This window comes from Vipera ursinii (genome assembly GCF_947247035.1).
Source record: "Vipera ursinii genome assembly, chromosome: 16".
NCBI classification, from domain to species: domain Eukaryota; kingdom Metazoa; phylum Chordata; class Lepidosauria; order Squamata; family Viperidae; genus Vipera; species Vipera ursinii.
The window spans coordinates 9,367,628-9,380,450 of NC_139529.1; the positions used below are offsets into that span (position 1 = coordinate 9,367,628).

The 12,823-nt window shown below is 61.5% G+C and overlaps 1 protein-coding gene across 7 annotated transcripts in view; it reads right to left on the bottom strand.

The window, feature by feature from the left end:
- The window catches only part of EXD3 (exonuclease 3'-5' domain containing 3), a 52,394-nt gene that overhangs the window by 21,872 nt on the left and 17,699 nt on the right, over window positions 1-12,823 (bottom strand). Inside the window, exon 18 of one of the 7 annotated variants that reach the window (XM_083375268.1) lies at window positions 2,139-2,229. The exons of the other annotated variants lie outside the window; for them this stretch is intronic. Within the exon in view, the coding sequence (XP_083231394.1) occupies window positions 2,139-2,229 (91 nt within the window). The remainder of the gene's footprint in view (window positions 1-2,138; window positions 2,230-12,823) is intronic. 7 annotated transcript variants of the gene reach the window in all.

Consider the following 12,823-nt stretch of genomic DNA (forward strand, 5'->3'; position numbering starts at 1 on the left):
GGAGAGAACTCTGCTGGTGTCTCCCCACTCAAAGGGGGCTCCTCCACCGCCCACCCACCCCGCTCTGCTTCTCCAGCTCCCTCCCTTCCCAAAGAAAACCCCCTTTGTCTTTGGTGAGACGGCAAGGAGGTGACCTTTTGGCGAGGGGCCCTTGCTGGCATTCTCTGCACTGGTGGGGGGGGGAGGGGGGCTTTTCCAAGGGAGAAGGGCTTTCAAAAGAATTCCTTGGGGGGGCATGGGATGGAGGGGGCTTTACAAGTTCCTCACTGACAAACGGCCACTTTGAAGTGCTTTTGTGTTGGTGACCCTTTGAAGTGTCCCTGGTAAAAAAGGCCAAATGGTCTGCCTTCCCTTCCTGTGTAAAGTCACCCCCCCACACACACAGAGAGACCCCGCTCCAGATAGGAGCAATTTGGCCCTCTTGACAGGTCACGGGTATTAAAAAAAAACCCTTCGGGATCTCAGAACTTTTCAAAGGTGACGGTGGGGAATTCAGGCCCATACACAGAGCTGTCTCCGTTTCCCTCAACAAAAAGGCAAGGTGCTAGTCCTTGGGAGGCCCAAGCCAGTCACCTCTCCAACTTCCCCAGGGACAGCCAGCCCTTCTCAGGATGCTGAAGGTGTGCGTGCTAACTTGGGGCCACTGCCTGGAGAGAGGAAGGGAGTGGTGATGGTGACGGCCATAAAACTTGCCCAAGTCTTAAAAACGCCCTGGGAGCGTCCTTGGAGTCCAAAGGTCTGTTGAGGGGTGAAGAAGGGACTGGCCAACAGCTGCTGCCGAGGGTGCCAGGACAGCCCTTTTGAAATGCCCCCCCCCGCCACCCACTGTCGTCCTGTGTTGCCAAAAGGGCAGCTGAGGGAAGATGCCTGCGGAGGGGGCAGAGTGGTCCTGCTTTGGTCCAGATGCCCAGAAGGACACGGCTCTTCCATTCCCTGCTCCCCCCTCGTCATCCTCTGGTTCTCCCTTCTTTCGGCAGGCGGGCTACCGAAAGGCACGAGGGCTGCCGACTGTCTCCGTTCGCTGGCGGGAGAGAGAGTCCCTGCTTGAAGACTGAGGCAATGTGCCCAGGACCGCGAGGCTGGCACTGCAGCCGTGGGCAGATGGGTTGGGGCTCACGAGAGATCCTGCGCTGGGCCTCGGAGAGAAAGGGGCGGGAAGAGATCTCACAGCCTGGGAAAAATCTGCCTAGAGCCCCAGGTGAAAAATTCAAATGAGTAATTATACCACAATTAAGTGTCCTCCGGTCACAGGCAAGCACAGTTCAAATGAAAACAAAACAGTGGGCGAGGGGAAAGCAGGCCTGGGGTGGGTCCCAGGAAAAGCAGCAGCTCAGCTGAGCCGTGCTCAGCCGCCAGTCCTCTTTGAGGTTAGTGGCTCCTTTTCCCTCACTCCATATCGCTTCCCTCCGAGAGAAGCTGGGAACCTCTGGAGCTGGAGCCCAAAGTCCCCAAGCCAGCCTGGCTGACCCACCCGGGGAAGGACTGGGGTAGGCCCGCCCAAGGCAGGAAATGGGGCAAGGGGCTCTTTGGGGCCCAGCCAGCACCGGGGGGGGGGGAACGTAAGCCTGGCATGGGAGAGAAGTGGGCAGCCGTTGCCCCTGCTCTCCTGCTTTCTTCACGGGAACAAGGAGAGACCAGCCGGGCTGCTCTCTTGCTCTCCAGCCTTTCCTGAGAGAAACCTGTTCAGCCAGTTGGGTCGGCCACACGAATGGCAGCCGTGGCAGGGAAGATCTCACCCAACGGGACGTCTCGGGTTCTTGGGGGGGGTGGGGGAGAGGAGCGAAGGGCCCTCTCCTGCTTGCCCAGAAGGCCGCAGCTGCTGCCGCCTCCCACCCGGGATCCGGAGATGGCGGCAGCCCAGCAAGCAGCCTCCCCAAGAAGCCCCTGCTGGGCTGCACCGACTCTGTGACTGCCAGGCAGGGGAGGCGCTTCCCTGCCACCTGCTGGGCTTCCTGAAGTGAACGGCCAGCCCTGACCGCTTCCCACCGGACCCCTGAGCAGCCCAAACGCGGCTTGCTCTCCGCCTTCCCCTGGTGTGCTGCAGCCGGCTCTGACGCCCATCCCGGCCTCCACGGGGGGGGGGCTGCGATGGGGCCAGGGGAGCCGCCGAACAGCGCTTGAGCCCCTCCTCCGCCTACCTCCGTCCTCCCCCGTCCGGCAGCCACTCTGCTTCCTCAGCAGCGCCATCCTCTCCTTCGTACCGGCAGCGTACCGGCTACAGTTGCAGGCCTGTGGGGAGGCAGAGGGAGGGAAGGGGCACTCGTGAGAACCGCCTGGAACGGTGGAGAGCCAGTGAAAGCTGGCCTTGCGAAAGGGGATAAATCCCGGGGTAACCGGTGTCCAGCCTCATCTCTGTTTTCCTGGACCTGGGTGCCCTGAAGGGGGCGGTTCCACGCTGCCGTCCTCCATCCATTATGTCCGAGGAACCCCGGTTGAAGGACAGCCGTGATGAAGCCCTTCCCTCTCTAGCTTCAGGCCACAGCACTGCCAGAGGGTCCCTCTCTGCAGCCCTCCGAAGACTCCCCTGGGCTCCCTGCCAGCCACTTCTGGGGTGTGGCTGACCGGGGGCCCAGCAGAAGCCAGAACTGTTTTCTGGGGAGTGGATGCTGGGATGCCTTGGGGACTCCTGGCCTGACAGGCAATGCATGCTGTCCCCGGGGCCTCTGGGAATGAAGTGGCCAGAGTTTCTCCTGGGGGGAGGGGGGCTCTGGCCTGGGCCATTCTCTCTCTGGGCATCCAGTTCACAGACCAGGCCAGGCAGAGGCCGCTCCGCCAAGAGCTCTCCACAACGGGGCTGATCTGCATGTGCCGGCTTTGTTTCCCCCATCGCAATCAGCTGAGCAGCCCTGGGCTCCAGCTGGGAAAGGGGCCCCTTCTGCCTGCGGGGGAGCCAGGCAGAGACCCGAGAACGAGGCCGGCACAGTGCCCACAGCCGCTCCTCTGCCTCAGGCCTCTGGAGACCTGGCGGGGCTGCAGCTCCCATCCCAGAGAGCCGTCCTGGGGCATCAGGTCTGAATCTCCCGGGAACTTCCCCCGTTTGCTCACCTCCAAGGCAATTCTTGTTGCCAAACACTCTTTTCTGGGAAGGGAAGGGCAGCCCTGAGAATGACTCTTTCTGCTGAACCCGTCCCACTTGGACGGCAGGAGGGAACCTGCGCCCAGCCCCAGCCCTGGGAACGCTTCCCAGCGCAGGTCCCAAGGATGACGCGGCTCCTGCCGTTCCGATGGGAAAATCTCCCAGAGGGCTGGGCTGGCTGAAGGCTGACACCTTGTCAACCGAGAAGCACAGGGGGAAGCCGTTAAGCGGGCGTGGCCCGGCACGGGTTGCCAGTCCAAGCAGCTCTAACGCGACCTGGGCTAGGGAGGCAGGCAGGCACCTTGCACTTCTCTGCAGCTGCCTGCTCCGGCTTGGGGTTGGGAGGGAGCTGGAAAGACGCAGAAGCTTCCCCATTTCTCTGAGGGACCCACAGGCCCTATTGATCCTGGCTGCACATCCAGCCTGGGCGGCTCCTGGGCTGGCACTTCCCCGAAATGGGGCACGGCGAGTGCTCCCTTCCTCATGGGGGCTCTGGGAAAGCTGGCAGAATCTCAGCCGCTCCTTGTAAGCCAGAGCAGGACCAACCCAGCCAGGGATCCGTAAAGGTCTGAAAATGGTTGCCCAGAGTCAGGACTGGTTCCCTGAAAGAAAGGGCAAAGCGAGGCAAGGAAAGGGGCTCGTGCGAGAGAGTTCCAGGAAAGGTGACCAAAGTCCTCCTGGCAACTATCAGGATGCCAGGCTTCCTTCCGGTTCTGCCCAAGGCCCACCAGCCTTGGCCCTGGGGCTGCTCCCTCCTCTCCTCCCCCCTGCTGGCCTGGCAGGCGAGGCCATGGGAACCGGGCTCCGTCCTGACTCGGGAGCCTCTGAAAGGCTGCTGCAGGAGGGTGCCAGCCAAGTCCCACTGCGCAGGAGGCAGCGAGGGCCCGTCTGGGCTTTGGCAGTGATTCAGGCTGAGCTGGCAAGGTTTGCCCAAATGTGGGAACAGCTGCCCAGTGCTTTCTCCTCCCCGGGGGTGCTCACCTGAGCGAGGGCACAGCAGCCGCTTCCAGCCTTCCTGCTCCTTTGGGCCCTGCCTCCAAGCAAGGCAGGGCAGGGCAGGGCTCTTAGTCCAGCAAAAGGGGCCTTCCGGCTGGACGCAGCTGTTCCTAGGGGGCTGGGTAGGGGAGGAGGAGGAGGAGGAGGAGGAGAGATCCCCGTGACAAGGTCTGCCCCTTTGCTGCTTCCTTGTGCTGCTCTGCAGAGGGGGGGGGGGGGCTGGGAAGGAGCTGTGCACAGCACTGGTGTTTTTTTTCACGACACACCGCACACACCGCAGGAAGGGTGAAGACAGCCAAAGGGATCTGCTGGTTGCAGCTGGTCTTCCCCAATGGGGATGGGGAGGGGGGGGAGGAAGGCTGTGGCACCAGGCGGCTTGGGCCGGGCTCCCCGGAGCAGGGAGCAGCTTCTTCCCCTGTGCCCGTTAGTCACGCATTGCTGGGAGTTGCCTCATGTGCTCAGACACCACCAGCAGCCAAACCTCCCTGCCCTGGTGGCTGGCAGCGGGGGTTTCCCAACCTCAGCTCTGATTCCTTAAACAAGCCCCCCCGGCCCCTGCCCTGGCAAAAGGGACTGGACAAATCACACACACACACACACACACACACACACACACACCCCAGGAGGCACTGACTTGGCCCCATCTCTGCAGCTGTGGAGCAGAATGTGTGGCTGCCAGGGGGGCTAAGGGAGTCAAGGGGCACGTGGGAAGGGCTGCTGTGGGGGTCCCAAAGGCCAGCCTCACAGGGGTGTGGGGAAAGCAAAGCCAGTGCCCAAATCCAGAGAGGCTTTGACTAACTACTCGGGCCCACCTGGAACAGGAGCCACCAGTCAAAGAATAGCAGGGCTGAGGGGCCAAGGCAGCAGACCCCAGCCAGAGCACGTGAGCACCGTGTGCCCCCTCCGGGAGGAGAGGAAAATCACCCACTGCAGCAGCCCCCCCTGCCCTGCGGGGCTTGCCTCCTCGCCAGTCTTGCCCACACCTGCCGATCTGGAGGCTGCACTGCCAGCTGAATCCAGGGGGGTTGCCTGGGGGGGCGGGGTCAGGATGTGGGCCCCCACATTGCGTAGCCCTGCCTGCCCAGCCTTCCAGAAGCCCCCTCCAGCACCCGGAGCAAGAAAGCCAGACCCACTCTCGCCGCCGCTGCTGCTGAGCAGCTTGCGTTCAGAGGTAGATTGCATCTGAGGCTGGAGGCCCTCTGAAACCTCCACAGGAAAGAGCCCGTGAACCGACTGCTGTCTCTTCCGTCCCCAGAGTCTGCCCCATCAAGGAGGCCCTTCTTGGCTCGCCTGCCAATTCTGTCCCTTCTCCTCCGACCTAGGCAAGCTGACCGGAGGGAGTGACCGGAGCGAGGGCTGCTTGTGCCCGTCCTCTCCCACCCGCCAGAAAGTGGGGAAGCGGACACCAGGACGCCCTGTGCAAAGCGTGAGAACGGAAATGCGAGCGAGGCCCAGAAGCAACGTAACTGATCGAGCGGAAACAAAGGCCCCGGAGAAGGAGAAAAACCAGTTCCTTGCGCACAAGGTGGAACGAGCCGGGAGCAGAGGAGGGAAGAGGGGGATCGGACACGAGTCTGTTAAAACTGCCAGAGAATCAGGATGCAACCGGGCCCTGAGAAGGGGGGGGGCTGCTGTGTCAGTAAATGGGTCTCCCCGGGGGGGGTGCCAGCACCCAGGAGGGAAGGGGCAGCAGCCAAGAGGCCTGGGGAGAGGCGAGGAGGTGAACAGGAGGCGAACGCACGGGGCTGCCTCTGGCCACACGGTCCCTCCTGGAAAGTCTGCACCCCAAAGGCTTGTCCGCAGACAGAGAAATTTTTTTTTATTTTTATTTTAATTCCATTTATATCCCGCCCTTCTCCGAAGACTCAGGGCGGCTTACAAGCTTAGCAAATGGGACAAAAGGCAGGAGCAAGACGGCCGTTCCCGGGAGGCTGCTTCAGTCTGGATGGTTGCCCCAAATTCAAGAAACCTGCAGCAACCCTGCGGCGGAGCTTCCTGGCTCCCCCCCCCCAAACAGCCCAGCCTTTTTTCAGAAGGCGAAATCGCCGTGTCAAGGCAGAGCTGTCCGAGGAGCTAAACGCGGGTCACGCTGAGAAGGCCGCCCCACTCCCCTGGCAAGGGCAGAGCCCAGATGTTCCCAGCTGCTCTCGGCTGGGCTGGGCCTGCTGCAGACCCCCTCTTTCCCAGGGAAAGCGGAGGGGAGGCGGGCTCAGCCTTGGCACTCCCTGCCTTTGGCTCCTCTCCCTTCCCCTGCACAGCAACGGTGGCCCCATCTCCTCCGTTCCTTTACCGCTGCCCTTGCGGTGCAGAGTGGTGGCAAGGGAAGGTCCCAGACGCAGCCTGGGAGGCTTTGGGACAAGCCGTCACACTCAGCCCGGCCTACCTCGTCAGCTTGTTGTTCCCAGCACCAACCAGTGGAGGGTGAGGCAAGGCGACAGATACCAACATCGCAAGGAAACAAACTCAACGTCATTTACAGAACGTTACGTTCCCACGCCAATCTTCTGCCCCCCCAAAGACACCCCCATCCTTGGCAAGAGGATTGAAACCAACAGATGAGGGCGGCAAGGAGGGACTGCAGAGAGGAGCCCCACCCCTTCCCCGCAGCAGCACAAGTCCTGGCCCTCCCCTCAAGGACCAAAGAGGGAGCCAGCGGTTCCTGCTGCAGATCTGGAAGCCTCTTTTGAAACCCCTAAGAACAACACACCTCCCCTCCATGACAACTTTTGGGATTCCTTCTACGCTGTGGCTGGACAGCGCTCATCCACCCCCGGCACTTGTTCAGCAGCGAACCGGAAGCAACAATAGCGCCTTGACGCCCCCTCCCCCAAGGGCGCTGGGCCGGCACGTGTGAGCCGGGGAGGGAAGGACGGGCTCCCTCACCGCCACGGCTTCTCGGCTGTTGCCTGTGCTGAGACACCCCAACCTTTGGGAGAAGCAAACGGGCACACTTGTTTTCACACCCGAGTGAGCGAGAGCCCATGGGGACACCAACAAAGGCTGTTCCCAGCAGGGCTGCTTGCTGCCAGGCGGGACCTGACGGGGGTGGGTGGGCCCTGCCTTTTGCAAGAGGCAGGTGGCTTCGATAAGGAGACGGGGGGGTGCTGCCTGGGGGTGCATCTCCTGTTTTGACGGCAGGACTGGGAACTCCCAGCCAACCATAGAACCAAGACCGGACCTTCCAAAGTTGCAACTGGCTTTGCAGAGTTCCGAACTACCAGAGACAAAAGCCAGCTCAAGCTTCTCCAGGGCCCGATTCACAGCACTAGCAAACGCCCCACAGTTCTGCGGTTCCTAGTCCAGAGGAAGGTCAGGGGACTTCAGAGCCTTTCGGGAAGAACCAGATGGTCCGTGGGTGAGAAGAAACCCCACAGCCAGGGGGTGGGAGCTGTCCCCCAAAGTAGGGAGAGCTTCAGCCTCCCCAGAGAGAGAAAAGAGGCAGAGCGAAGAGAAACCCACCCCGCCTCCCCTCACAAATTAATCCCTTTAAGTTAAACTGTTCAGCAAACAGTTGGACGACATGAGGGCGACCCAAGAATTGGGCCGTCAACCCTGGAAAGAGGGCCAGGCGGCCCCAGGAGCACAAAGGTCGCTGGGGCCGAGGGCAGGGGGCTTTGTGGTGGTGGACCCATGGTGAGGGAGGGGAAAAGGGCAAAAAGGGAGACCCCCCCTTGTGACTCCTGTAGGCCTGGTGACTCTTGCCATGACTGAGGGGCCCAGCCCCTCCTCCCCACAGATGCCCCTCTGCCTGCTCTGAGAGTGCCCTTCCCTTCCTCCACCCCACTCTGCCTGGCCTGCATCCCACCTCGATGCCCAACCGGGTGCCAGTCCCTCTCATTCCCGGGAGGTTCCCTGCCTCTGGCGATGCAGTCCAGTGAGGAGGATGCCTGTACCCGCTTGTGGGGGGTGGGGGGTGGGAAGGGTGGTTTCCCTGGCCAGGGAAGTGGGGGGAGAGAGAGGAAGCGCCTGGGTCGGGCGGACATGCCTTCGACCAGACGGGCCCCCAGGGAGCAGAGTGTGAGAACCTGTCAACTTGCTAAGTAGTGGGGGAAAGTGGGGGAAGGGCGGGCAGCTTTGAGCGGCAGCAGGGAGGAAGAGGAGGCGGCCCTGAGGAGGAGGGGTGGCTCCCCCCCCCACAGCCTTGCAGCTCTGTTTGGCGGGGGGGTGGGTGGGAGGAGGGACCGTGTCGGAAGGATGAAAAGCATTGGGCACTGCGGCTTTTGTTGCAAAGGGAGCAGAAAAGGGCTGGAATTCGTAGGAGCCCGAGGGAGTGAGCCTGGCCCCACACACGGACCCGAGACACTGCTGCTGGGGGTTGAATGGGCATCCCCTCTGCGTGTGGAGAGAAAGGGTGGCGGGGGAGTGCAGCCCAAGCCAGAGGTTGCCTCTTGCCTTGCCTGCCTTCGGCCCAATGTCTAAAACCCCAGGTGCAAACAGCAAAGGGAACATTAGGGGCAGTTCAGTTAAATCAGAGGAAAAGCTTTGTTCCCCCTCCAAAGCCTCCGTGCGCACACGCACACACCATCGCAGCCCCCCCCCCGGTCTGGCCAAGGGCTCGCTGCGCCTCAATGGCCCCGATTCTGCCTCCGGGGAGGAGGGGTGCTTTGTTGGAGCAGCTCCATGCCCTCGGTTGGAAAGAGAGGAGACTTTCTCTCTTCACAGGCACCATTCAGAAAACACGCTGAGGAAGAGGAGGCGTTGGATTCTCTGACTGCCCCAGCTGCTTCCGGAGGGACTGACGTCACCTCAGCTGTAAGAAAGGCGCTGGGAGAGGAAGTCCCCGCCTGCCTGCCGAGGGTTTGGGGCCCGACCACTCACATGGGCGCCCCTTCCCCTCTGGAAAACGCCCAACGGACTGGCGCTCCACACACGGCAGTCGCACAAAGGAAGACCTTGGTGGCTGCTTCTACGGAGTGCAACAGTCGCTGAGCTGGCGGCAACACTGGTCAAGGAAGAACGTGAGCTGCTTGGGGGTCCTTGACCCCCCCGAACCTAAGGGGGCATGGGCACAAGGAAGGAGTGCACCCCTGCCCTCACTGCCCCACTGAGCATCCCCACGGCTGCCCCGCTGCCCCCGTCTCCCATCTCCAGTGAGCGAGGATGAGGAGAGGAAGCGGTTGTACTGCGGTCGAGACGCTGCAGATCAGCTGTCCTGCAAAGAGGTTAATCTTGGGCTTATCAAAGGGGGGGGGCAAGGTGCGCTTCCTGATTGCCAGGAGCTCCCGCGGGAAAGCCTGCAGAGAAGCCTGGGAAGCAGGCCATGCTGTTCCGTGTATGCAAAGTGCCAGGGCTGCCGTGAGAAGCTTGGCCCTGGGATGCTCCCTGTGAGGAGGCGTGGGAATCCCTCCTCCTCCACCACCGCTGCAGGAGGCAACCTGAGGACACCTTCCCAGACTTCTGCTGCCAGAGGGAGGGGCTCCCTTGGGCAGAATCTGTTTGCCTCCAACCTCCTCCCGGCTACGCAGAGGGGCCTGGAGGTGCAAGGGGCGGGTCTCCTCTCCATGCAAGCAAGGGCCTGCCAGAGCAAGACCCCTATGGCCACAGGAGGGGGGCCGGTCGCAAAGGCCTCCTGTTGCCAGGCTGGGACCCCTGGGCAATGCCGAAATTACAGAAATCCGGGTGGGGAAATAGGGTGGCAGGCCGGGGAAGGAGGGGGCGTGGAGAGCTCCTCCAGGGGCCCCCAACATCTAGAAGGGCGAGAAAGAGGGGAGAAGCCCCTTTTAAGATGAAGCCTTCCAGCACCAGAAGTTTTCAGAAGCACTTTGACAAAACTGCCTCTAAATTCCAAACCCCCCTTTCCCCAATTCAGAGTCCAAGGGCTGCCTTTCCACCCAAAAGTATGGGGAGGACACTCTGGGCAGCTGGGTCTTTGGGGACAGCCAAGGAGAAACTGGGGCAGTGCAGGAACCGTCCTGGAAGAAGCTTGGAAAGAAATGAAGCAACTGCCCCCCCCTCAAAACACCCTCTGCCTGCTGCTCTGTCCCACCACTTTGGGCCCCTTGTGACCCAGCAATTACGAGTGTGGGAATGAAGGGGGGAGGGCTGCTGGCTTCTGTGGGCCTTGCTAGCAGACAAAGGCCTGGGAAGCCCAAGGGAGGGAGGCAGGCTGGCTGGCTGGCAGCAGAGGGGAGGAAGTCTTCTCCCCCCAACCCCAACTCTAGCCCACCCCCCCACCCCCAGACTGCATTTGCCCCAAGCACAAAGCTGGGAGAGCAGGTTTTGCCTCCAGCCAATGCCGTGGATTTCCCACCTAGCGGGCACTTTCCACAGATGGCATCTCTTCGAAGATCCCTAGCCCACCCTTCCCCCACCCGCCATTGCTCCAGGCTGACCTAAACCCAACACTGACAGGGCTGGCCCGGCTGGGAGGAGGCCAGCCCAGAATGACCTTGCAGGGCGGACTCAGAAGCAGCAGCCTTGTGCCTGGCCACACACAGGTTTCCCCAGCAAGGGACTAATTTTGGAAGGGGCAGAGCTGATCAGAACAAGTGAAAGCTGGGGGGGGGAAGGGGGAGGCTTAAAAATAGCCATTTTGTGGTGCCAGTCAATGGTTCCTCCTTTCAGGGGAAGCCCTTTGCCAGGCTCCTCTGGGGCAGCGTTCCTGACGGAGGGTCCGGGCCTCTGCCTCGCTGGCTGCATCCGCACCAGATTCCCCCAGTCACAGCGATGCAGCAACGGGTGGAGGGTGCCTGCCGGGATGGACTGGGACTCCCCCTATAGCCCAGCCCACCAACCTCTGGTCAAGCCTCTGGGCCCTGTAGTCTTTCTTCCCCCATTGAAGCCCACTGACTGGACCTCATGCCTGGGCATTTGCCCAATCGGCCAAGCCCTCTGTCCTCCAAGAGCCAGGCGTGCCTGGTACAGCAGCTGTCCATCTACGAGGGATGCACCTGGCAGGCAGGCAGGGTCCTGCCCACGCAGCTACCTCGCTTGCCCCAAACAGTGAGAGGGCACGACACACACACACCCTGAGACAGACCCACTCTGAATGCGGAGGCCCCTTCCCTATTCACTGGGGCTCGTGGAAGTGGGGCAAGCTGGATCGGACCCCAGGCTGCTCCACGGGGGCCCTGGGAAACCCCCGGGCGCATTCCCAGAGCACCCTGCTCTCCCGAGACTCTAGCTAAAGAGAGAGGCAGTTCTGTGAGAACATTTCAGAGAAGGCCAGGCTTCCGGATTGGGAGCAATTTTCCGTTCCTTTTATATCCTTCACGCTGCACAGGAGCACGCCCTCCCCCCGTCACCCCTCTTAGCTGAGGATGACTCCTGAACTCAAGTTCAAGGGGAAGAAACTGGAAATAGTTGCCCTTGGCCTCCCAGCTCAGTGGAGGGGACAGAGGACACAGCCCTGGCAACCCTGGGCCCCAGAAAGGAAAGGGAGGGGCAGCGCTGGGGACATGATGGATTTGGGGAGGTCCAGCAGGAACCCCTCCAGGAAAGAGGGTCCGAGGCAGCCTGTGCTTGGGCCCTGGGCAGGAGGCGCAATGCGCTAAGAAAACCTTAGGGCCGCCTTGGTCCCTGGGCACCTCAAAGCGGGTTGTGGGCTACGGCCATCGGCTGCAGGCTCATGGCTCTCCCAAGGCTAGTCCCCATCCTCCGGGGAGCCCACCTCTCCAGCCGGGTCTTCCCAAGGTTCTGAAAGGGCTACTAGGGCAGCGGGCCCCCAACTGGGGTTTTCTATTATCCTGGAGAGAGATTACAGTGTCGTCAGTTGTGTGTCTGTTCCCCCCACCCATCTTCGGCATTTCCCAATGGCCAGTTAATCCTTCCAACTAAGAGATAAGATTTGATTAGGTCAGGAAGAGACCAAGAGGTTAATCTGACCCACAGCACCCGCCCGCCCAGAGGCCGGCAGCAAGGATGGATGAGGAAGGCCCAGTTGTAAAGCAGTGCCTGCCCGCTCCCCTTGACCTGCACCCACCCAGAGGCAGAGTAGCAGGCAGAGGAAATGGGATGCCCATCAGGTGCCACTGACCCCCCCCCCCCACACACACACACACTGGAATGGGGCTCTGCTTCGCTTGTAAGAGACCGGCTCCTAGCCCCACAGCTTGAGCCCTGGTTGCCGGTCACCAAAGGGGGATGGCCTTCTGTGCCCAGATGAGCAGGGCTTGCCACAGATTCCCAGCTGAGGCCAAAAGGCTGACCGACCTCCCCCTGCAGCACCTGCCTTGGGAGCGGAGCCTCCCTTTTGGATGCCGGAGAGGAGACAGAGAGCTTGCAGGGGGTGCCCAGGGTAGGGTCTGGGGCGTTCCCAGCCATTCTAGGCAGTCCCGTGGGGGCTTCGGGAGCATTCTGATTGGCCAGCAGTCCAGGCATGTAACTGCTGAAGCCCCCTTGCCAAGCATTGGTGGAAGAGAAGCAACCGGCAGCAAAATGCCCGTAATGCCCCCAGCGTGGTTTTGCCTGACTTTGGGGAAGGGCTGCAACTTTACACGCAGGATGAGGGTTCAGAACTGGCGCCCCAATCTCTTTTCCCATGTCTGAGAAACCCACATATTTTTAGCAGCAGCACAGCAGCGTTTTCCTCCTAGTGCAGGGACAGTTCCATGCCCCCCCAAGCTTTCTCTTATCACTGACAGGGTATTTTTAGCGTGAGAACTCTCCCGCGCACAAACAGATCATGGAGCAGGGACAGGCCTTGGAAGCTCAGCACGTGATCCGTTCAGGGAAGGCGGCGCTCAGCATCATGGTCCCCAGAAGGGCCACTGAGCCCACCTCCCCAGTACTCCTTTGAGGTGAGCCAGAGGG